Here is a 26,604-nt window from a genome sequence, read left to right as displayed (position 1 = left end):
TGGGAGACTGAGGGATGTATATGTACGCATGTTGATACATAAATCCAGGACTGATGCACACAGAGTTCCTCTACTTTTTGGAGAACAATTGCCCAGGAGAGACACATTCAAATTTCAGTTTGGGACTGAACCATCCCTTGAAGGGACGGGCTGGCCCTGAGCCCTTGAGAGAAAGTATTTACTTACCCGTTAAATGGTTGGCAATCCTGGCAATGGGTTTAGGAGGCAGGGCAGGGGGCTGCTTGAGGAGGGGCAACTGTTTCACTGGGGTCTCCTCATGGTCTCCAGGGAAAGCAGCAGTTTTTTTGGGGGGAAGTAGCAGGACTGGTTTAGCTGAAGGATCTTGGGACAGGAGGGCTCCAGATTCACTGGTTGAGGGGCTTTCTTCAGACACTGGAGGGCACAACCACATTATACACACAACAATGTTACAAGCAAGGTAGCAGATATCAGCAGCAGCCAGGACAAAGAAACATAGCACATTGTGGACATGTTATCAGCACAACTAAGAGAACACTCAACTTCATTTTACATACCTAGAAAACCAAGAAAAGGAAAACAAAGCTTTGTTGAAAGAAAGAGGAAGAGGGAAGATAATTAGAGAAAGGAGGAGGGGGGAGAGCAAGAAAAGAGAGAGAGAGAAAATATAGAAGAGAATGGAAAAGAGAACGAATATTTCCATAACACCATCAAAAAAGCTTTCAGATTTCCATCTCTATATTTAGAAGTTTTTGGATGCATTGCATTGGAGTCTGACATCATCATACTGGTGGATGGTATGAACTAAACAATGAGGACACTTCTAAACCTTAACAGTCACTTATTGCTGCCTGCCTTTCCCTTTGTCCTGATGATTCTTTTGGCAGATAATAGGACAAAGTGGAACTATTACCGACCAATCCTCATCCTCATCCTCATCCTCATCCTCATCCTCATTCCTCCCCTCCCCTCTTCTCTTCTCCTCTCCTCTCCTCTCCTCTCCTCTCCTCTCCTCTCCTCTCCTCTCCTCTCCTCTCCTCTCCTCTCCTCTCCTCTCCTCTCCTCTCCTCTCCTCTCCTCTCCTCTCCTCTCCTCTCCTCTCCTCTCCTCTCCTCTCCTCTCCTCTCCTCTCCTCTCCTCTCCTCTCCTCTCCTCTCCTCATCTTATCTACTTCTCCTCTCTCCAGGGCTCTAGAACAGCAGGTTATAATAATTAGAACACAAAAGGGAGACTCAACCAGCCATGCTCTGTACCACATGCTTATGGAAGCCAGCTAGGGACACTCATCGAGGACCACATATAGTGATTACTAAATGTCAGCCACTAAGTTGCTAACTTAGATTCTTAAGGGTACCAACATGCCACCTGATTGCTCCCTCATCTTCTTGGGAAAGTCAAAAGATACCCAATTTTCTCAGTGGGCTAGAACTTGAGTAACCATCTGCAGATCAGAAATTGTAGAGTGATATTAAGTTATCTTTGGAATTATTCAAGTTTCATTACAACATTTCTCCTGCTTTTTATCACTAGCCACAACATGAAATCATGGATATGATTTCTCATCCCCTTTTTTTCCTCTTCAAATCAAGGTCCTTTTTTGTGTGGTAAGTTCAATGCTTCAATGAGAATACTAAATGATCTCCTTATCTTTAGACATATTATTGCCATCTATTCTGGTCATGTGAATGAGAAAGGGAATCATCAGGGTCAAAAATGAGGCATTAGAAATTCATTTTTCAAAAGACATTTTTCTCTTCTTTTGCTATACTCGCTCCTAAAGTGTTTGAAGCTCAGTACATGATATAGCAAAAGATGCTTTACTCAAGCACCATATACTCTAAGAGGTCCTTCTGTTTGGCCTGATCCCCCTGAAAGGAAACATTTTTTCATGTGCAAGAATGAGGAACCTATCTGGATGCTTAGGTGGATTCTGGATGTTCACCACCATTCCTACAACTCTTTAAGAGATGGGATGTTAGTACCCCAACCAACGTGAGAACAAAACAGACTAAAAGGCAAGGCTGAGACATTCTTCAAGTTATCTATTATCAAATTAAGAACATAAATCACCACAAGAAGTTATTTTTAGTCCACTTGGAGGGGAATGAAGATACATTTCAATGGCAATGAACATGGCAAGTATAGAAGGTAGATGAAGCATATTATAAATAGCAGGAGCTTGGAATCCATCTGTTCCAAAGTAACAGTAGAAATGACTAGGAAAACAAACTATCCCATTTTAAAAACTGCTAAAGTTGACAAGAAAGAGAATCCATTCTTCAAGAGAATAATTTTTAAAAATTGAAAACCCCCAAGCCCCCAAACATTATGGCATTACAAATCTATTAAACACAAATAATCAAAACAAATACCATGGCAAAAACTAGAAATAGAGGTCTTTTTGCTCCAATATATTTATTGATTGATTGATCATGGCTTGTCTCATTTCCCAATCTTCATCCTCGGTCATATGGATAGAAACACAAAGCAAGTCAGGATAAAGAGCCCATACACCATACTACTGAGAAATCTTTACCACCTGTGCAGCCTGGTTCTGATCATGACAAGGAACACATTACCTGTCCCATCCATGATATCTGAGGGTTGGAGCACCTCATAAGAGCAGGGATCCCTGGGCATCAGAACTGGTTCCATTTCTGATAGGGCAGGAAGTGAGAGCTGACTGGAGCTCAAGGACTGGCCATTCTCCAGGGATCCATCTTCACTGGATATAGAAAGTTCTCCATCTGGAAATAAAGGAAAGAATTCAGAGACTGAAAAAAGAGGGTTTTGCTGGTAGAAAAATGGAAACATTGAAGGCCTGGAAGTAGACTTCATTGCTCTTAAACAATCATTATGGAGATCAGATAGAATTCAGAAGAACGCAATGCATCTTGTAAAGATTGCGTTTGGTCCTTTTCTCTCTTTCATTCTTCCTCCCTCTCCCCCTCTACTTCCTATACTGGGAAATAAGCAATCAAGGCATAACGGCATATTTCTAGATATGGAAATTCAGATTGGTTATTTCACAGTCTCTCTTCTCTTTTGCTCCAATGAAGTAATATTTTTCAAATATTTACTTTCAAATAATTTTTGTTTTTCAATTAAAAATTTTAATTCCATGGTATCTTTTGAAAAGACTAGAAATCTTGGGGTGTTGCAAAATCAGTTTGGGGAATCCATGAACTTGGGGGAAGATGGCTTTTCCCCCCAACAAACAACCAGCCAGTGAGCACATATAGTATTCATCAATTCAAAGAAAGAGCTCCTCACCTCTATTCTCCTCCCCAAAAGAATATTTGTCTAGTGCTCTCATCTTACTCAAAACTGCAGTAGCCTAAGGAGAACCTCTCAGTCATGTAGTCCTTCTGCCTAGAGAGATCAGCTGAACTGTACATGTCAATTCTTTATCTTGTTTAAAGTTCCTGCAGCATAAAAGGCAGCTAGTTAACACCAGAGGGGAGATCAAAGTCTGCTCCACAATGGTCATTTATAACATCAAAATTCCCCCAGTGCGAATTAATCCTGGCCCAGAGGAGTACTAGACAAGCAGACATAAAATTCAAATTAATTTTTAAAGAGCCCTGAAAGCTGTTCCAGTTAGATGATTACACAAGTGAAAAGCCCCTAACTTAGGCCTAGGTTAGAAGCTAGTCGTGCAATTATGACTGTAGAAATGGAGGGCAGAGGGAAGGACTGAGTGATGACTTATTTGTAGAACCAAAGCACTGTTAGAATTTCAGCATCAACATCACCTTATTGACACTTTCCTTTTGCTCTGTTTTCTTCCATCAATCTCATTCACTAGATATGCTGTCAATGATAAATGGTAGCTGATAATAATAATGGTAGCTAATATTTATATGTTAAATACATAATAGATACAGCACAGTTTGTATTTATATATACTTATGTAAGGGGGCAGCAGGGTGGTACTTTGAAAGAATGCTGGACCCGAAGTCAAGAAGACACTTAATTTGTGAATTCAAACCTGGCCTTAGACACTTACTAGCTGTGTGACCCTGGGCAAGTCACTTAACCCTCTTTGCCTCAGTTTCCTCATCTGTAAAATGAGCTAGAGCGGGAAATGGTAAACCACTCCACTATCTTTACCCCCGCAAAAAAGAACCCAAAACAAATCAACAACAGCCCCAAGGAGGGTCATGAAGAGTTAGATGCAACTGAAACCACTCAACAAGAAGACATTTATATAAATATGTTATAAAAACATTGAGTATATATTAAGTATTATAGCACTTGAAAGTTTGAACATGCATTATCACGTTTTTTCTCATAACAACCTGTGAGTAGGTACTATTATTTTCCCCATTTTACAGATGAGAAAACTGAGGCTAAAAGAAGTTAAGAAACTTGTTCAAATTCACATATCTGGTAAATGTCTGAGTCAAAACGTTAATTTAAGTTTTACTGAACTCAAGTCCACCATCTCATCACACTAGCACCTAGCTGCCACAGTAGCAAAGAACTTTTTGCCTGATTTGAATTATCTTTCTTCAATTCAATTTAAAAAATTCATTTATGTATCTACTATGTGCAAGGCACTGCGGATATAAAAGAAATGATGTTTCATACAGACTTTAAGGAAATTTATAACTGAATGGGAGTAAAGCTATGCACACAAATGTTATGCGGGAAGACAGGGTGTGGTGACTGATCAGTGAAACTAGTCCTTGTGAGCACATACAGAGAGCTTTGCTAAGGTCATCTCCACGTGAACTTCCCAGCCCACCCAGGTATTGCTTCTGGTCTGGTTACCACATGAAGAATAGGAGAATGTTTCTGAATAACTGCTGAGACAGATGTGAGAATGCATACAAAAGGCACTGAACAGGCTAAAACATTTTCTTTTTTCTGCCAGGCTAGTTTAGAGTGAAGAGTAAGCCTCTGGTTGAGGGCTATGGCCTGAAGCCTTCGCTTCCTCACCTAAGCACTGGTATGTGGCCCAGGATCTCAGGGCTAATCTGTAGCTTCTATTTCTGTTCTTTCTAATCTTTTCTGTGTTTTGGTGAAGAATCAGTAGGCTGCACCCTTATGAGCTTTTAAGGATTAGGACAGTGAGCCACCAGAGCTCAGGGGGTCAGGGCCCAGTCCAGACTTTTTTGTCAATAGTACAGCTCTGAGGAGGGACCTATGGGACCCAGACCAGCAGTGGATTTACTCTACAGCCAAAATGCCAGGTCTTTCAAGATGAAGTAACACATGCATTGGGAAGTGAACTTAATGGGGCAGATGCTTTGTTGTTGTTCAGTCATTTTTCACTTGTGTCTGACTCTTTGTGACCTCCTTTCAGGGTGTTTTTTGGCAAAGATATTGGTGTGGTTTATATTTCCTTCTCTAGATCATTTTATAAGATGAAGAACTACAACAAACTGGGTTAAGTGGCTTGCCCAGGGTAACACAGCTACTAATTGTCTAAGGCCAGATTTGACCTCAGGTTTTCCTGACTCCAGGCCTGGCACTCTATGTACTACTTTGTACTAACAGTGCTTCAAGTCTGAGTCCTCAGGAAATCAAATGGTATTGGAAGAGTATATCCCCAGGTTTTGGGACAAATGTTCATAATTATAATCTTACTAGATCTCCTTAGTAAATTTTGTAAAAGCTAATAGATGTTGATTGATTAAATTATACTGGGCTGCTCATCACTATAGAATATTAATGAATGATATAAGGGTGATAACTGTTATTGACAACATTGGGGAGAACTCGCTGGAATGTGGACTGAAGCCAATGACATTAGAAAGAATCAATCTGATGCCTCATGGGTGCACTAGAACCCTGAGGGGGAAGACATAGCTTTGTTCTGGGGGACCTGACTCATCAGTATGAGTGTGAGTTGAAATAAAGATACTCAGAGACTTTGTTATTTAGTCATTTTCATTCGTGACTCCTCTTTTTGAATTTTCTTGGCAAAGATACTGGAGTAGTTTGCCATCTCTTATTCCAGTTTATGTTAGCAGAAACGGAGGCAAACAGGGTTAAGTAACATGCCAGGGTCACACAGCTAGTAAGTGTCTGAGGCTGGATTTGAACTCGGGTCTTTCTGACTCCAGGCCCAGTATTTTATCCACTTTGCCATCTAGCTGCTCCCAAGAGCTTTAGAAAGCCCACACAAATAATGATGACACAAGGGAGAGTGAAACAGAAGTGGATCCCAAACATTAGGAAGGTAATGGTTGATTGAGAACTATCTGCTACTGGACTTGAATCTGATGTAGGCACAGATGGCAAGGACAGAACAAATGAGCTAGAAAATGGATGGCATCCTGCTAGTAAGAAGAATCCAAAAGATTTGAAGGCTGGAATAAAATACAAGTGCATGGACATTTTGGGCACTCTTCTACTTTAACACTGTATTAATGGCCTATTAATGGGGTTAAGTGACTTGCCCAGGGTCACACAGCTCTGAGCAACAGAAGGCTGATGTGGAAGGCCGGATGGCTGAAGAAGAGTCGAAAGTCCTATGATCAATCTATCAACCAAATAAGCCTTTATTAAGTACCTTCTCTGAGCTAGGCACTGTGTCAAGTGCTGGGGATATGATGGCAATACATGAAACAATCCCTACTTCCAAGGAGGTTATCTTCTGTAATGATTGGAATGACGCCACCTACTGGAGACTTGCTGTGGAGAGCTCCACCATGAGGAAAATGCCTCAGAGGCATTGTGGCTTTTCCTTGGCGTCAGGAAATGACGCTTGCTCATGGGTGCTGTCTATCAAGTCTACCAGCCAATCAACTGGAGGAGCCTCCTATGGTCTGGGAGGAGACAGGAAGGAGGAAAGGGAGCCTGCGCAGAGAGCGCGGGCCCTTTTGGCTTCCGGACTTGATGGTGGTGGCGGCAGAGGACTTCACAGGAGATTTGAGGAAAGATAGGAATGCCAGACTGTTAGAATTCTGTTCTCAATCTTTTTTCTTTCTATTTTCCAATAAACCCTTAAAAACCTAAACTCGTTTTATCAGTGATTTTTAGTCAGTTTCCCCCAAACTGGGGGAACACATTAGAATCCACATTTAGAATCTTAAATTACACACTTCTAACAGAATGATGAGATGCCATGTTGTCAAGGTTACAGGAAGAAGGTCAGAGGCATCAGTGGTGATGGACCAGTGACTACAGTAACATGTAAAATGTAAAAACAATTTCCATGAAAAGCAGTTTAGTTTAAGTTTAGACTCTAGTTACTTGGCTGACTGGTGCAGCTGCCACTTCCTTTATTCCATACACCTACATTAAGCTGCTTTTAATTTTGGCACCGACAACACTCACAAGCTCTGCTAATTATACTTTCCATTACCTACTACAATATGTATATGTCTATGTATATATGTCTAACAGAAATATGTACACACACACACACACACACACACACCCTGTTGGATTGCTTGTCAAATGTTCAAGTGAAATATAACTGTCCAAATTTATTTTTCAATCATGATTGGTTCCAGAACTTATTAAGATTAACTAAGGATTCTTCTTCTTGGTTATATCACATACACAGATCATGTATTACTTTGAACTTCACCTTTCTTTGGAAGCTCACAATACATATAACTATCCCCAGCTGAGGGCAGCTAGGTGATAGAGTGGATAGAGTGCCAGGCCTAGAGTCAGGAAGACTCCCCTTTGTGAATTCAAATCTGGCCTCAGACACTTACTAGCTGTGTGATCCTGGACAATTTATTGAATTCCTTTTGCCTCAGTTTCCTCCTCTGTAAAATGAACTGGAGAAGGAAATGGCAAAACACTCCACTATCTTTGCCAAGAAAACACCAAATGGAGTCACAAAGAGTTAGACACAACTGAAAATGACTCAACAACAACAAACAATGGCCCAGGTGCCATTTCTATATTTTCAAGTTTGAGCTTGAAGAGATCCCAGAATTCATCTAATTTAATCATGTCATCTTAAAGATGAGAAAACTGAGGTCCAGAGCGCTATGTTTCCAAGGCCACAAAAATAGTTGTACAATCCCAGTGGCATCCCTCAGTGGGTTCCTTGGATGGTGACTATTCCAGATTCAAGGTTCCACACTCCTAAAACTCTAAGTCATGAGCCCCTCCTAATGTGTTTACAATAACAGTCAACCAGAAGGAACAATTAAATCAAAACAAAGGTACTTACTAAAATTCCATTATAAGCTCAGCAATAAAACATCTCCCCTATCTACCTTGGGGTGCACTTTGCCAAAAGTATACCCAGCACCAGTAGTGAGAATAGACATTCTTAGAAATCACAAATGTGGAAATGCACATGAAAGCAGCATATCTGGCCAAGGCACATATGGGGAGAGCCATACATTCAGGGAACACGTGTGGCTGAGGCATGAGCAAGGAAGAGCAACTTATGCCTCTAATGCTGCTAAGCTGCAGGTCTTCTAAGGACTTCATCCTGAACTTCTCTGATATATCTGATATAGCATCTTCTTCTCGGATACAAACTTATTGTTGAAGTTGTTCAGTCATTTCAGTCATGTCTAACTCTTCATGACCCCATTTGGGGTTTTCTAGGCAAAGATACTAGAATGGTTTGCCGTTTCCTTCTCCAGCTCATTTTATAGATGAGGAAACTGAGGTAAACAGGGTTAAGTGACTTGGCTAGGGTCACATGACTGATCAGATTTGAACTCAGGTCTTCTTGACTTGGCTTGGCGAACCTATCCACTGTGCATCTAGCTGCCTGTAATGTATACTATTGACTGCTTTTTAGTCTTCATGACACCTCCAGCTTTTGGGATAGCTGAACCAACTGTTAGTGTCCTGCAATGGTCCTTTAGAATAATCAGGAACCCTTAACCTAGGGTCTGTACAAACTTTTCCTGCTCTGATTTCTTAACCAATTCCTGGATCCTCAAAGTGTGAATGCTTTTTATTCCATACCCTTACATTTAGCTTTGTGCTTTAAGTAGAACATGCTTAGGAACCACATGGACTATCTTTTTCCTTTTCCAAAGAGCAAGATCCATCAATTTTTCCTCTCTCTAACTCAAGAGTAAGTGCCTGGAACTCTTGAATCCAGGAACTCTTGACCTTGGACTTATGAGACAACTCTCAAAGCCAGTGCTATCCCAAAAATCTCCTTCCTCTGCTAGAAGGACAGAGTCCAGCATCATGTTGTCTAAGTGATTAGGAATTTTTTGTCCTTTATGCATAGAGTTAAGTATCACACATCTATGTCCTCCAATTCCCTCCTCTGGCCTCAAGCAAGTGTTGTCTTTCCATTGTAAATGCCTCTAACCTAAGTCACCATTACTGTTTCTGGTTGGGAAGTCCCCAACCCCATACCTCTCTACCCTTTGCTACACCAAGGAAGATGCCAAGGGAGAAGGTGAAGAGCTGAGAGTTGAAGCTTTGTGAGACTAGTTTGTTTTTGGTTTTTAGACCATAAGGGTATGATTAAGGTCAGTCAATACCTAGAAATTCCCTGTGTCCCATCAGTTGCTTTCATCCAATGGCAAACATCCCATAATCTCTTTCAGGCTGACTAAGGAATTTCTTCACTTAATCAGCAACTAATAATGTACTATATCCTATAGGGATATCATGTTTAGGACACTCCTTAATTTTATCTGAGACTCACCTCCATTACATAGTCAATAGTGGAGTTGCTATATATATTTTTTGAGACAACCAAGGTTAAGTTACTTGTATAAGCTCACATAGATAGTAACTATCTGAAGACTGATTTCAACTCAGGTCCTTCTGACTCTGGGGCTGGTACTTTATCCACCACACCACCCCCAGTGTTGGGATATTTTTTTGCAGGGCAATGAGGGTTACATGACTTGCCCAGGGTCACACTGCTAGTACATGTCAAGTGTCTGAGGCCGGATTTGAACTCAGGTCCTCCTGAATCCACTGCACCACCTAGCTGCCCCCAGAGTTGGATTTCTAACTAAGACTCTAAATCCAGTACTCTTATCCTTGGTCCTAGGGTCTATTGGTTACCTCATCTTAGCCAGTGAATGATGAGCTTGCAACTAAGAGTTCACAGATTCAGAAATAGAGACCAAGCTTACTCTAGAAGAAGTTAGGCTGTGAGAATCATATGGATCAGAGTCCAGGGATTTTGAGGCCCATGAGCCATGAGATCCATAATTCACAGGGAGAAGAGACAAGTTTAGCACTAAGGACTTCTCCAACTAGCAAAGATCCCCCTCAAAGAAGGCTCTTTGGGTGTGCTGGAGAAAGTTAAGATTTGCTCTTACTGGCCCAGGGAAAGGAGATCTTTGGAGAGGTAAACTCTATAACCTAGGCAGAGATAGCTCTGACCTCCTAAAAGGGAAATGTAACTATCAATGGGAGTAGGGGATTGGGGCAGAACAGTAGCTACTTTTCCATACCTTGAGTATAGACTGGGATGAAATAGCAAAGAAGGGTATGCTTAGGCCCTGGATTCCTATGCCCCAAAATGAATGACTAGGAAAACAGATTCCATCCAAAGTGATGATGTAGTGACCTGACCACTAAAAGCTATGGTAAGGGAATTAGAACTGAATTAATAATCAGACTAAGATGAGGTCCAAGGTTAGGCAGGATGATGCTATGAAGAATGGATGGATATCCCAAACATGGTTATCCATTGGTGGCAATGACCATAATGAAAGTATAAGAACTTTTGCCACTTAAAAACCTATTCCTTGGGGCGGCTAGGTGGCACAGTGGATAGAGCATCGACCCTGGAGTCAGGAGTACCTGAGTTCAAATCCGGCCTCAGACACTTAACACTTACTAGCTGTGTGACCCTGGGCAAGTCATTTAACCCCAATTGCCTCACTAAAAAACAAAAACCAAAAAACCAAAAATAAAAACCAAAAACCTATTCCTCCTCCTTCTTTCTCTCTGCCTCCATGCTATATTTCCCCTGTAGTATATTTTATAACTCTCTTTTTGAATCACATGAGGACATGGTTTCGTGTTGCTATATGATAAAAAGGTAAAGTCAGGGGAGGGATGAATCAAGCCTTGTAGCTTGCTCCCACAACGGCATTCCTTGTAGGCATGCCAGAAGTGGTGATGATAATGATCCAGTGGAAGTTCCAACAGGCTGGATTTGGGGTTGAATGGCTCTAAAGTGATACATCCAGTGTCTTAGGGCTGGAGGGAGCTGGCAGTATGCCCCCACCTCTCCAAATCCAGGTGACATGGCACCACTGATACAGAGAGAGCTGTACAGTAGAGTGATGATTAGAGAATCCAATAACATATAACACAATGCTTATTGTTTGGTAGACACAAGAAGTGTGAAAGGAGGCAGGAAAGGGAAAGATCAAAGTGAATTGGTGCTGTCAGGGAAGGAATCACAGAAGAAGTAAGATTTGATGAAAAAGCAGTTAAATATTAAATTTAGATAATAGGTTCTAGAGCAGGGAGGTTCTAATGAAAATGGTATATTAGGAAGATCAATCTGGCATTGCTGTGAGTGGGGAGACTAAGTATCTAGCAGTGAGGGATTAGTGACAGGGTTAGGACTAGTGGAAATGGAGATTAAGTGACCAATCCCTCCTTCCCCCCAGCTGCCCCAAATGCCTCAAAATCAGCAAGGAAATAAGGGGCTGATTTAAAGTGAAGAAAGAGAAGAAAGGGTTAGGGATCACATGATTAGACACCATCTAGTTCAACTTCATTTTTCATATGACAAAACTAAGGCTCAGTAAAATGACTTGTCCAAGGTCACGGAGGTAGCAAAGAGCAGAATCAGGAGTCAAACCCAAGTCCTCTGAGTTTATGTCATTCCTCTTTCCACTATCCCATGTTTGCAAGCCTTCTAATGATGACTTCAGTTTTGAGGCTGGAAGAGGCCAGGGGCTGTGTCATTAAATTTTTTTTAATGTGTCTAATAGTAGCAATCTCTAGGGCAGGGTTGGGGAGGGGAGAAAAAAAAAGAGAAATTTACATGATCATTTTATTACATTTTTAAAAGGAATAACAAGTTGTACATAGTAGATTTGCAGTTTCCTGTGCAATCATCTTTTCTATTATGCTATGTTATAGAAATGCTTGTTTCATTCCATAAATTAAAAATAAAATAAAATTTAAAAATGGAAAAATTTTAAATAAAATGAACGTCTAAACACAGTGTCTTGGACATAATACAGAAACCATGTTTGGTGAATTGAACTGAAAAAATTGCAGCATGAGGATGAGGAAAAGCCTCAAGGTCATGCTCTGTGAGGACTGTTGAAAAAAGTCAGAATGACTAGTAGGGAAAGTCAAAGACTTAGCAGGGAAAGGATGACTTTCTTTACACATCTGAAGGGCTGTTGTGTGGAAGACCAGACTTGTGCTTTTGAACCTCCAAGAGGGAAATGGATGGAAGTTGTAAAAAGGGAAATTTAGGCTTGATGCCAGGAAAAAATTTCCTAATAGTTGGAGATGTCCCAAAGTGGAATGTTCTGTCTCCAGTGGTGCTGGGTGACCCTTCCTTGGAGGTCTTTGAGCAGAGGCTGGAAGGATACCATGTTAAGGATGTGGTGGGGATTCCTTTTTTAGATATGAATTGAATTAGATGGTTTTTGAGGTCCTTTCCAACTAGAAAATCCAGCAATTCCATGGAAGAGGAAATGGTTAAGAGCAAGGTCCTTCAGGAAGGACAGGAATGAAATGAATGAATGAATGAATGAATGAATGAATGAATGAATGAATGAAAAAATAAGTGAATGAAGGGCCTATTAATACAAATGGAGGGGTTAGCTTTGGAGTGTGAGGGACCCTTATTTTTTTAAAGACTAGAAGAAAGGGGGAGAAGATATAATGTAGGTAAAGCTAAGCAGGACAATGGTGGGGAGAAAGGTTGGGTGGGGGCGGGGATAAGGGTCTGATGAATACATGAAGACTTCAGAGGGAATGAATTGAATTAAGTGAGTGTAGAACAGGTCTGCAGCATCTCTCATGGAGATAGAGCACACATTACAGTGGTGAAGGTGAAAGCAAGGAGGGAAAAGAGATATAGAAAATAAAATAAAAGGAGTGTCAGGTACAGTGGGCCAGGGACAGAAGTCATCCAGGAGGGCAGAAATAGCTCATGGAGGTAGTAGACAAGGCTGTGAAGCTGCCATGATATGAAGAGAATTGTGAAGATGGATGAGCTATTTGAAGGAGAGAGAATGATACTAAGTAAAGAGGATGTGGTCTCAGAGACAGTAGCACTGAATGAGAGATCTTGGAAGAAGACATTGTTTTGTGATGATGAGGTACAAGGTAAGCCTGTACAGGTGTGTGTGGTTAATGTGGAGTGAGGTGAAAGGGGGTGATGTGATGACTCATTAATCTAAATGCCAAAGTCACAAAAGATCATGACAGAACAGGATGGAGACAAATTATGCGAGCAAGGTATAGGAATCACCTGGGAATGTAGGGCATGGGGTGGCAGAAAAGATTATAAAGCAGCAGCAATATTAAGAGAATGCTGATGATGGATGGTGTGAATGTCAAATCAAACATAGGAAAGGTGGGAGATCCATGATCCAGAACTGACAAAGATTGAAGAGAAAGCAAATCTCCTCCTGTTCCATTTCCAATAAGAGAGGGAATGGAGGGAAAGGCTGGAGTACCATGATAAATATGGCATCTTCTGGGGAATGCTCTCACCACTAAGGTGGTGAGATTGAAGGAAGAGGAGAGAAAGAGATTAAGGATAAAGGGGAGTTTGTCCACTACTGAACAGGCATTCTATAAGGCATAGTGCAAGAGAATCATGACAGCAAGGCTGGAATGAGCTGAGGACAAACAGAATCATTATAAAGATTTGGGTAGAAGCAGCTGGAGTGAGGAGCTGGGACAGGTGAGATAAGAAGTGATTAGGAAATGAATGAAACATACATACATATGTATAAACATATACATATACATATACACATACATATACACATGTATGAGTATAAATTTGAAGCAGGATTTGGCTATGTACACATACACATGTATGTGTATATGTACATACACTCATACACACATAAAAACATAAATACATATTAATATTTATATAGCACTTTCAGGTTTACAGATAAATATCCCCACAACAATCTTACTGCAAATTTTATCTTTATTCTACAGATGAAGAAAATGTGACTTGCCCAGAGTCACACAGTTAAATGTATATATTAAAAGATGGACATGGGTCAAACTGGGCCAGATGACAAAATTCTAAATAGGCAGCACAAATATTTGAAAGCAACCATCTAATTGCAGATTAATGGATTAGAAGTTATTGTATATAGGTTTTTCAGGCAAAGTATCAAGTAGGAAATAGGTAAGAACTTGTGTGTATGTGTGTGTGTGTGTGTGTGTGTGAGAGAGAGAGAGAGACAGAGAAAGAGAGAGAAGAGAGACAGAAACAGAGAGACAGAGAGAGAAGAGATAGAGACAGAGACAGAGAAGAGACAGAGACAGACAGAGACAGAGACAGAAAGAGAGAACAAGAGAGAGCGAGAGAGAGAGAATTTGTAACTGGTTAACTTCAGAACTGGATTTTGTGCTTTAAACTTTGACACCATGGAAAATGATCACCAAGAGTCCTGATGCTTGTTTTTTTGTTTTTGTTTTTTGGGTTTTTTGCAGGGCAATGAGGGTTAAGTGACTTGTCCAGGGTCACACAGCTAGTAAATGTCAAATGTCTGCATTTGAACTCAGGTCCTTCTGAATCCAGGGCCAGTGCTTTATCCACTATGGCACCTAGCCATCCCTGAAGCTAGGTTTTACAGTCAGCTCAGTAACATTTGCATATTTCTCCTTTTCTTCCTTACATGGGAGATGGGCCTTCAGGTGCTTTATCAGGCCTTTAGAAGCTTTTGATGGTTAAGAACAAAATACACAGATTATGAACATGCTTAACAATTATGAACCAGCTTAAAAAACTCCAACCTATCAACTAAATGAGATTTGCCAGGACAACACTGAAATTTAATATGGAAGAAAAACATGCTTTCAAAAATTTTATTTTTTTTTGTTAAATGAAACTTTAAAATGCTATAGAATAAAAATGGGAAAAAGTTATCTTCTTCTTTTGGAGACAGGAGTTGACAACATGAGGAGAGGAGTGGATATAGCACTAGAACTGGAGATAGGAAAGCCTGAATTCAAATGAGGCATCTGACACTTAACTAACTGTGTGGCCCTGGGCTAGTCATTTCACCTTTGTCTGCCTCAGGTTCCTTATTTGTAAAATGGGGATAATTACAGTAGCTACCTCCCAGGGTTGTGAGGATAGAGATCATATTTTTAAAGTGTAGTGCTTGGTACACAATAGGTGCTTAATAAATGCTTGTTTCTTTTCCTTCCTTCCAGGTGAAGTGATCAACATTATGTAAGGGAGCAAATAATAAGGGTTCACACTTCCATAACACTTTTTTTTTAAATTTAGTAAGCACTTTTCTAACAAAAAGCTTATGAGCTTGGCAGGGAAGCATTATCACCCCCATTTAATATGAGAAAACTGGGGTTCAGAAAAGTGAATTAATGGCCAATGGCCACCAAGCTAGTCAGTGTCAGAATACAAATCCGAATGTGTCTTTTGCTTCCAAGTACTGCATGATGACAGTCATCAGAGAAGGAGGTACTTTGAATGGGGCCTGGAAAACATTCATCTAAAGACAATGGGGATGTATTAGAAAGCATAACTACCAGCATCCCTGACAGGTAGCTGAGAACAGGCTAGGGCACACAGTGTATTTGTTCCAGGGATGGAAATAAACCCTGGCACAGGATGTGAGCAAGAGAAAAATTACAGTGTAAGCAGCAAAGAACATCCCAGACTTCAAAGTTTTTCTTTCCTTTTTAAACTTTGTTCCATCTGAGCAGTTGACAGTGATAATTAGAAAGTGAAACTAAATAATTTCTGTTTTGTTTGTGGCTAAATAGTTCATTTAAAAAAAAAAACCAAACTACTGGTGAGTGTAGTAATTAATGAAGCTGGGCTTCCATGTTGGAAGAGGTCTATCTAGTAAGATGGTGTTTTCACTAATGACCAGTCTATCAATCAATAGGCATTTATCAAATGGCTTCTGTGTGCCACACACTCTGTTGGGTGCTAGAGATATCCATATAAAGAATGCAACAAATCCTACTCTCAAAGCACTTTCATTCCCTTGGAGGCAGCAACCCAGCGGCGAAGGGCATGAAAGTTTCTTAAAACCCATCTCCATATGTGGAAAAAAAAAGGGGAAAATAAGTGGAAATTACTGAGATGACTGTAAAACCTTAGCATCAGGTCTCACAATGACCATTTTCCATGGAACCAAAGATTAAAGAGGACTGGTATTAATGGGCCAAAGTACCTTGAGAAAATGTAAAAAAAATGCCAAAGATTTTTTCCTGAAACTTTCAACCTTAACAGGCAGAGTAGAATGTTATATTTGTCTATATGTATATGTATATGTATATGTATATGTATATGTATATGTATATGTATATGTATATGTATATGTATGTGTATGTGTATGTGTATGAGTATGTGCATGTGTATACGTACATATGCAGACACATGTATATATGTGTATATCGATGCACATATGTATGCATATATATGTACTGAGAGTGTGTATATACATATACAAATACACACATATGCATATAGATACACATACACATACACATACACACACTCAAATATTGAGATAGATCTGAGATCTCATTTTGGGTATTCCTTCCCATGATATAGACACTAACCAATTCATACTGGCCCATGCTTGAGCAACTCTTGCCCATGTCATCCAGGAAATTTATCATAGGGGGGACATTCAGTGGGATGCCTCATTTTCTCTTGGCATTTTTAGGATATCAGTGGTCATCCTTCATCATGATCATAGGACCAACCTGTCTTTTTTTTTTTCCATTACACATTTTCATGATGTCATGAGTACCTGGCTTCAACTCAGAAAGACTTCAGTTTAAATGTGACTAGATACTACTAGCTGCATGACCCTGGAGAAGTCACTTAGCCTCTTATTGCCTCAGTTTCCTCTTCTGTATATTGAGATAATAATAGCACCCCCTCACAGGGTTGTTGTGAGGATCAAATGAGAGAATATTTAAAAAAAATTTTTAATAAAAGTATTTTATTGTTTTCCAGTTACATATAAGGATAGTCTTCAACATTTGTTTTCATAGGATTTTTAGTTCCAAATTTTTCTTCCCCCACCTTCCCTCCCTCCTCCCCAAGATGGAAAGCAGTCTGATATAGGTTATATATGTACAATCACATTGCGATAAAATAATGGAATTTAGCAGATGTCCAGGGGCTCCACCTGATTGAGTTAGTATTGTTTTAATTGGGTGAGAATGAGAAATTGACTAAGTACCTACTTGGGGAAGATTAGATTGTAGCCACACCTGGCCAGCCCTGAGTGATGTTGGTGTACTACTGACATCAGCGGGGGACCATTCTCAGCCAACCAGTTTGAAGGACCTCCCCTTTGGGGGAGAGAGGGAGAAAATAGAAAGGAGAAGTCTGGCTCTGAGAAGCTCTCTTTTCTTTTGGGTGAGCTTCGAGAGTGGACCGGAGAGGGACTGCACAACTGATTCTCATTGAAACTGTGGACCCCAGGTAGTAAGTTATTAAAAGTGAGGCCAGCTCTTTGAGCTAGCTGAACTGGAAGCAAGTTTGGGGTTTGAGTCAGTCTTTGCTAGAGCCAGGGAGCTTATCTGTTTTTCTCTTCCCCTATTTCCTTGTCCCTGGCTTTATTAAATTCACCTTTGTTGTAAATTTTATTCCCATTAATAAAACCTGGTTTGTTTGTGGAAAAGAGGATGTTAATCTCCTTTCTTATTAGCCTGGGAGAAATAACTTAAAAAGGAAGTTTGGAAGGGAGGAAACTTTGGACCTAGAGGTCTCTCATTATTTTCTGAGCCCCAATATTATGGCAAACCACCCAATTAACTCTCCCCATAATAAATTTGGCCCCTACAACATTAAACATATTTCTGCATTAGTCATCTTGTGAAAGAAGAATCAGAGTACAAAGGAAAAACCTCAAAAGAGAAGGGAAAAAAATAGCCCAAAAGTAGAAACAGTATGGTTCGATCTGCATTCATAATCCACACTTCTTTTTTCTAGATGTTGAGAACATTTTCTATCATGAGTTCTTTAAAACTGTCTTGGATCATTGCATTGCTGAGAAGAGGCAAGTCTATCACCATTGTTCATCACACAATGTTGCTGTTACTATGTACAATGTCCTCCTGGTTCTGCTCCTCTCAGTCAGCATCAGTTCATGTAAGACCTTCCAGGTTTCTCTAAACTCCTCCTGCTCATTGTTTCTTACAGAGCAATAGTATTCCATTACATTTGTATACCACAACTTGTTTAGCCATTCCCCAATTGATGACCATTCCCTCTATTTCCAATTCTTTGCCACCAAATGAGAGAATATTTTTAAAGGACTTAGCACAGTGACTGGTACATAAGTAAGCACTATATAAGAGATATTATTACTAGTGTGTTTTTTTCCAAAGTTCTTCATTTGTTATAGTTGTAGCCTATTCAAACCTACCATGCATCTCTCCATTGTCTTCTGTGGCATATTCTCTTTCAGTTCTCAAGAAATTGTGCTAATCAGGAAGACTTGAGTTCAAATGTGACCTCAGACACTTAGTAGCTGTATAACCTTGGGCAAGTTACTTAACCTATGTTTGCCTCAACTTTCTCATTTGTAAAATGCGGCTCATGATAGCACCTATCTCCCAGGGTTGTTGAAAGTATCACAAAAGAAAGTATAAAGTGCTTAGCATAATGCTTGGTATATAGTAGGAGCTCTTTGTATTATATTATTATTATTATTACTACTATTATTATTATTCTACATCTCTTAATCATATAAGAACATAAGAATATTGATATTGAAAGATATCTTTTGTTTCTGGGATAATCTGGGGACATTAAAGAAGTTTTGCAATTTCCTTTTTTTTTTTTGGCAGGGCAATGAGGGTTAAGTGACTTGCCCAGGGTCACATAGCTAGTTAAGTGTCAAGTGTCTGAGGCCAGATTTGAACTCAGGTACTCCTGAATCCAGGGCCGGTGCTTTATCCACTACGCCACCTAGCTGTCCCCTGGTTTTGCAATTTCCTAAAGGCAATTGAGCCTGCTTTCCTCTTCTTGCTTAATTTTGAGACCAAGTCATAATCAATATGTTCTATCTGTCCCATATACATACTGAAGGACAAACTCTATAGGTTGTCTATCCAATAGCATGCCATAATTTGAGTAATAGACATTCTTCATCCACTTGATTTTTCTTGTATAGATGGTCAGTCTAAACTTTTCTGAATGATTAAGGATAACTTCTAGCAACTCTGCAATGTTCTGAAGCTTAAAGAATCAAGCATGATGCTATCTTTAGATAGAAGTATCTGGCAGACCTCATGATCCCTAAGGTTTGACTAAAGATCTAATCATATCACAATGGAGTAGGGATTCTTAATCTTGTGTGTGTGTGTGTGTGTGTGTGTATGATAGACCCTTTTGCAGTATGATGAAGCATATGGACTCTTTCTCAGAATAATGTTTTTAAAAACATAACATAAAACACATTGAGTCAGAAAGGAAACCAATGACATTAAAATAAAAATATAATTTTTCCCATTGAAATTCACAGACCACCTCTAATTTTATCCATTGAATCCTTGGAAGACTATGGACAAACATTAAGAATCCCCCTTGAAATAAGATTATTTCTGTTGTTTTAAAGGGCTTTTTAATGATTCTTATGTGTGAATGGCAGATAACTTTATTGAAGGATAGTCCTTAATGGAGCATTTTGCTTGCATCTCAAAGACATCAAAGAAAGAAGAAAGGTCTTATATGTATAGAAATATTTCTATTTTCTTTTTATAGTGAAAATGAGTTGGGAACTAAGGGGATACCCACTAAGTTAGAGAGAATGGCTGAACAAATTATGGCATATGAATGTGATGGAATACTATTGTGCTACAAGAAATGATGAAAGAGATGGCTTTAGAGAAACTTGGGAAGACTTTATGAACTGATGCAAAATGAAATTAGAAAGAAGAAAACAATTTATAGTGTAACAACAACATTGTAAAGGAAATATTTTGTCCTACTCAATAAAATGCCTTTATAAAATCAAGACAAAAAAAGAACAAGTGGGATCTTTAAAAAACAAGAAAACAAATTTATTCTTTATATTTGATCCACATGTGTTTAAATGTATAAGAAGTTCAATTTAGTAGTTAGTTATAGCAAAAAGCCAAATAATATCCATAGTAGAGAAGAACATTAGCAACATTGTGGATCAGGATTCTTCTTTATTATTCTATTTCAGAAAATATTGCTTAAGTGAAATTTCATACATTGACTCTATAAGAATGAAAAAAAATACTATTTGCTGTTCCTGGTCTTTGCTAATGATCTGATACTTTCAAAATCAAATATATTTGTAAAAAAATAAGACATACTTTCATTTACTGATGGGCATAATAGGTTTAATCATGGTAAATGATCTTAATAAAGAAGTTTATACCCAACAATAAAATGATAAACAGAACCCAAATTAGCAAAATTTCTCATTGCCCTTGCTTATTGGAAACTCGTTATTCAGACTCTAACTTTAGACCACCAGAACTACTGTTTTGCTTAGGATGACATCCTTAGAGGGTCAAGGATGCTTTTAACTGTGTTTTTATTCAGAGCAAAGGACTCACTAATATCAGTAAATTAGAGGCTTTCTATAATTTCTTTTTGACACTGATCTACTTTTATCCTTAGAGAAAGGAAAAAGTGTGAACAAGCATATTTTTTGTAATTTGCTAAAACATGATTTCAGAGCTATAAGATACTCACAAAGGTTGCTGCCAATCTCAATAACCTATTTAATTTCTATAATCAAAGCCATTTGCTGTTCCATTTTCATTAAGGTGACAGTGAAAAACAGCCAGAAACTTGATTTGTGTGCAGATGAAAAATAAAACTCAGTGGCAACTGACCAGCAAACCAAGATGATGTCCACTGTGGGGCCCCCTTTCTAAGAGAAAAGAACCCAATAGTCAGCCCATATTTAAGTACCCAGGGGAATGCAAATACTGAAAGAGCTCTTAAGAGTTTTTCTTAGACAGGGTCAGCAGTTGAGGCCACATGGAAGAAATGCAGAAGGAACCATGAAGGATTCTCTCCAATCTCTCTTTTACATAGCTACCGAAGTTATATTCTTATTCTTTTAAAGTTATTTTTATTTTCAATTCAGGGAACAAAACAAGCATTTCCATAACATGGGATAATAAAAAAGAAGCTTGCATATGAAACTGAAAATCTACTATGTACAGCTCCAAATATACAACAAAATTATTAAAGTTATATTCGTAAAGTATAGGTTTGACCATGTCATTCCTTTGCTCAAAAAGGGTCAATGGCTCCCTATTACCTCTACAGGATAAAACACAAATGCCTCTCTTTGGCTTTTAAAGCACTTCACAATCAAGTGACTTTTCAGTCTTATTACATATTATTTCCCTTCATACAGTCTGCATTCCAGCCAAACCAGTCTATTTGCTTCTCTTTACACAGGGCATTTCTGTTTTCTATCTTTACTGCCTTTGCCCAGGCTAACTTCTATACCTCCCTCCACCTCTACTATTTAGCATTCTTAACTTCCTTTAAAGCTGAGCTCAAGTGCCACCTACCAAATAAAGCCTTTTCTAATCCCCTCAGCTGCTACTGCTTTGTGCCTCAAATTACCTAGTACTATTTATTTACTTATATGTGTATATGTTGTTTTTCTCCAAATGGAATATAAACTCCTGGAGAACAGAACTAGATTTGGTTTTGAATACCTAGCAGCTCATACAGTGCCTCAGACATAGTAGACAATGCTTGCTGATTAATTGATTGACCCATGGTGGAACTTCCCACATGCAGCAACTTGAACCTAACAGAAGATAGTTTGGCTTGATAAACGTACACGTACAAAAGCATTGACCGCTGCATGTATCATAAGGTTAAATATGTTCTCTTCAGTGACCCAGGTACAGACAGAACCATTGGAGCCTATCTCTCACACAGCCCCAGCTGTGTTCTTCAGTGCTTGCACCTATTGTTAATACTGGCATTTGGTGATTCTTAATTAGTAATTGCTTCAATTCAGTCAGATGTGTTCTGCAGGAAAAAAAATTCTCCATTGTGTTATGTTTGTATATTACACAGTTCCCTTTTGCCCTTAAGAGGAATTACCAACTTCTTAGCATCCCATTTAAAGTCCACTAAAATGTGGAACCAATCTGTCTGAACTTATTTCTCTTTATTTTTCTTTATATCTTCTATGTTCCTGTTAAAGCAGACTGCTAGCTGTTCCCTGAAATCAATAGGCCACCTCTGCCTTTGAGCATTTCCCATTCCTAATTCACATCATCCTTATCTCTGCCTTTCAGAATCTTAACCTTCCCTGGAGGCTCAGCTCAAGGACTCTTTCTTTCATTGGGCCTTCCTCATCCAACTTCCTATTGATATTTCAAACTGTATGTTCCATGTTTATCTTAAATGCAACATGTTCAAAATTGCCCATTCCCCTTCCAAACGTTCCTATTTATGCTGAGGGCAACACCATTCTTCTAGTCATCCAGGTATACAACCTCAACATCACCCTTGATTCTTACTCCACTTTACCTTCTCCTTCTTCCCTGTCACTATCCCATCACAGACCCTTATTTGCACCAGGATGAAGTAGGACCACGTCTTTCTAATGGGTCTTCCTGCCTACACTCTCACACTAATCTATTTTTCAGGTTGTAGCCAGATTGATATTCATTTTTATACAGACTGTTTCATGGTATTTGCTTGCTCAAAATCCTTCAATGGTTTGCTGTTGCATACTGAATTATGTTTAGATTCCTTATTGTGGCATGTAAGACCCTCTATAAGCAGGATATACCTACTCTTCCAGTCTCATACTACTATATATAGCATACTAGTATAGTATACTTTATATATAGCATACGACTATATATACACATACTAGTATAGTATACTTTATATATAGCATATGACTATATATACATACTAGTATGGTATACTTTATATATAGCATACGACTATATATACACATACTAGTATAGTATTATACTTTATGCCATATTATACATTATGCTTTATAATACTAAAACAAATTACTTGACAACACTTGTCCATGCCATGACTACACCTTTCTTCACATTCTTCCCTAACCTTGAAAGCCCTTTCTGCTTTCTATTTGTTGAATTCCTAGACACCATTTAAGAAACAACTCAAATGGTACCTTCTCTATGAGGCCTTCCCAGATTCCCACCAGTAGATGATACCCTTTCCTCCTTTGGACCTTATATGACACTTGCATTGCACTGGTCTTATGCACTTATCATTCATGAATGACTATTTTAGTTACCTCTTTGTCTGTCTATCTGTCTCTGTACATATTTATATATCTCCCTAGTAAACTATAAGTTCCATAAGGAACTGATAGTTTTTTTTCCCTAAAATGTATGTCTTTTCTAACATACCTACTATAGTGTACTGTAACTTACTTAATGTTTGGAAGATTTATTGAATGACCCATACTGAGGAGCTCTCTTGAGCATAACAGATGTGTACAAAGGTTTGTTATCACAGGATAATTTATTCTGACTCTTGATGGACGTTTGGCAAGTTGATGTTACAAACAAGAGCTGGAGAAGTGAATAACCGCTGTGCTACGGAAAATAACAATAATAACTAACATTTATGTCATGCTTTAAGGTCTCTGTAAAGGACTTTAATCACAACAACCAAGTATTATTATCTCAGTTTTATAGATTAAGTAATGGATATTAAATGACTGAGACAAGGTCACAAAGCTAGCAGGGGTCATGTCCAAGATATGAACAAATATTTCCTATCTTCAGATCTAGCACCCTTTCTCTAGCCATATTTGTCTTCAAATAACATATATATGTATGTATATGTACACATGTGCATGCATATACACACATGTATATATGTATATTGAAAAATATGTATATGTATATGTTCCAAAATAATTGTAAGGACCAAGGGGAGAAAGATCATAACTAACTGGGAAGGTAGCAAAGTGATGCAGTGGATAAAGTATTGGGCCTATAAAAAAGGAAGAACTGAGTTCAAATGTGACCTCAATTACTTACTAGCTGTGTGACCCTGGGCTTAACCCCTATCAGACTGTTTCTTCATCTGTAAAATGATACCTACTCTTTAGTGTTATAAGAATTAAATGAGTTACTATCTATCAAGCACTTTACAAGCCTCAAAATGCTATCTAAGGGGCAGCTAGGTTGTGCAGTGTATAAAGCACCGGCCCTGGATTCAGAAGGACCTGAGTTCAAATCCGGCCACACACACTTGACACTTACTAGCTGTGTGACCCTGGGCAAGTCACTTAACCCCCATTGCCCCGCAAAAAAAAAAATGCTATCTAAAGAGTAGCTGTTATTATATTCTAGATGCATAAAAATGAAAAAAAAAACTTCCTCTGAAGTAGTGAGTGCATGATGGGTTTTATTTGGTATTTCTAACATGCCTTTTTCTCCAAGGACTTGAAGTCCTTTAAAATGTTTTTAGGAGGTCAGGTGTCAGATTTAGAGCTACCTTTGAAATATGTCACATAACATTTTTTTTTTTTTTTTTTTTTTTGGGGGGCAATGGGGGTTAAGTGACTTGCCCAGGGTCACACAGCTGGTAAATGTCAAGTGTCTGAGGCCGGATTTGAACTCAGGTACTTCTGAATCCAGGGCCGGTGCTTTATCCACTGCGCCACCTAGCCGCCCCCACATAACATTTTAATAAAGGAACTAGAGACTGAATCATTGTTTATCATCCCATTTTTCTCTAATAGATGGACTTCACTTGGGAATGAAGTTTCCTTGAATTAAAATGTAATGCATTTTTAGGTCTAAAGGCACTTGATTTGTTCGTGGATTTTGATACTAGACTCAGTATATTATCACTCAGAAAATAATGAAATTTTATTTTCTAGTGTGTAAAGAAGCTTTAAATTATCCCAGACTTTAATACTGAGAGCGACATTGGGGATTACCTGCTGAATACCCAGTCTCAGAGTTTAAGTAATAACTTGACAAGGCAGAGTTAGGGCAAGAGGGGTCTAAACAGAAAAAGTCCTTTTATTTTTTGATTTACTAATGTCTCCACCTGCATTCAATAAACAAAATGAAATTTAGAATTTTATATTTTATAATTTCACTGCAATATTTGGGTCCCTTCCCAGGTGATGAAATATGAACATTTCATTTCAATTGCTCCAGAGCAGGGGTTTTTAACCTGTTTTGTATCCTGGACCACTTTGGCCACCCAGAGATCCCTTTCCAGAATATTTTTTTTAATCATAGAAGAAGAAAATCCCAAATTTCAGTTGGAGGGTAGTGAAAATGAAATGTAATTTTTTAATCCCATCTAAGCTTAATGACTCCTGGAAAGATAGTTGTAGTAAAGAACACCTGCTTTAGAGGTTAGAACACCTGAGTATTGTGAACATATAGGAGGAGCAGGTATTAATTCATGGACACTGAAGTCCTTCTTAACTTTTCCCTTTGACCATTCTTTCCACTGACTGATTCCTAAAAATCCCATCAAAGATTTATCCATTCATTTTATGTATTTGGTCATTATTAATATGTGAATACCCTTGGGAAAGTTCAGCATTTATCATCATCAAGATTGGTTTGACTTGCAAGACTTGCCTACTAATGCCTACAAATCTGGTTGCTGCCACAAGTGTTGGTCTCCAACGGAGAATCAAAAGAATTATGATCAGACTTTATTCACTTGTGATCAGTTGAGAGGGAAAATATTTAGCCCAATCAAATGCTTTTTTGTCCAGAAGACATTGTGTGTATCTCTCTCTCTCATCTACATACCTATACCTATACCTATACCTCTATTTCTATCTCTATATCTCTATCTCTATCTCAGTGGTTCACATTTAGTAGTTTGCAAACATTTTGAGAGTGGGAAGGAAGGGAAAGTACAAGGGATTTTTGCTAAAAATTTTTAATGACAACTTAAGCAGCAAATAATGACAGAATATTGTAAATAGTATATTAAATTAACCTGGAGTTCACAATATTTTTTTTGGTTGTTGTTGAAAGGGGTTCATGAATCAAAAAACATTGAGAATCACTTCTTTATATTAAAATAATATGGATTAGGGGGCAGCTAGTTGGTGCAGTGGATAAAGCACTGGCCCTGGATTTAGGAGGACCTGAGTTCAAATCCGACCTCAGACACTTGACACTTACTAGCTGTGTGACCCTGGGCAAGTCACTTAACCCTCAGTGCCCCACCAAAAAAAATAATAATATTGATTAATTAACTACTATATATGAAATAAGCAGAGAAGTAGTAAAGTGCCAAGATAGAAAATAGGGATAGGGATTGGGCCTGTGATTTCATTAATATAGGGAACTTGCCTTTTTTTTTAAAGTAATAGACATTTTTATTTATAGTTTTGTGTTCCAATTTTTATCACTTCTTCCCTTCCTCCCCTTCCCCCTCTCTGAGGTGGTAAGCAATAAGATATGGATTAAACATGTATGATTATGTAAAACATTACAGTATTAGTCTTTTTGTATAAGAAAACTTGAATAAAAGAAAAAAATGAA

The 26,604-nt window shown here is 38.7% G+C and overlaps 1 protein-coding gene across 9 annotated transcripts in view; it reads right to left on the bottom strand.

Annotated features, from left to right (window-relative positions):
• PHACTR1 (phosphatase and actin regulator 1) overlaps positions 1 to 26,604 on the bottom strand; it is a 690,544-nt gene that overhangs the window by 125,065 nt on the left and 538,875 nt on the right. For 7 of the 9 annotated variants that reach the window (XM_043963320.1, XM_043963327.1, XM_043963334.1 and 4 more), the window contains 2 exons: positions 2,559 to 2,726; positions 187 to 393 (listed from right to left, as the gene is read on the bottom strand). In XM_043963320.1, the coding sequence (XP_043819255.1) occupies positions 187 to 393; positions 2,559 to 2,726 (375 nt within the window). The remainder of the gene's footprint in view (positions 1 to 186; positions 394 to 2,558; positions 2,727 to 26,604) is intronic. The other 2 variants (XM_043963352.1, XM_043963342.1) reach the window with 1 other exon arrangement.

The sequence above is a fragment of the Dromiciops gliroides genome, chromosome 1 (genome assembly GCF_019393635.1).
Source record: "Dromiciops gliroides isolate mDroGli1 chromosome 1, mDroGli1.pri, whole genome shotgun sequence".
Lineage (NCBI taxonomy): Eukaryota > Metazoa > Chordata > Mammalia > Microbiotheria > Microbiotheriidae > Dromiciops > Dromiciops gliroides.
This window is presented reverse-complemented; position numbering and strand designations above follow the sequence as displayed.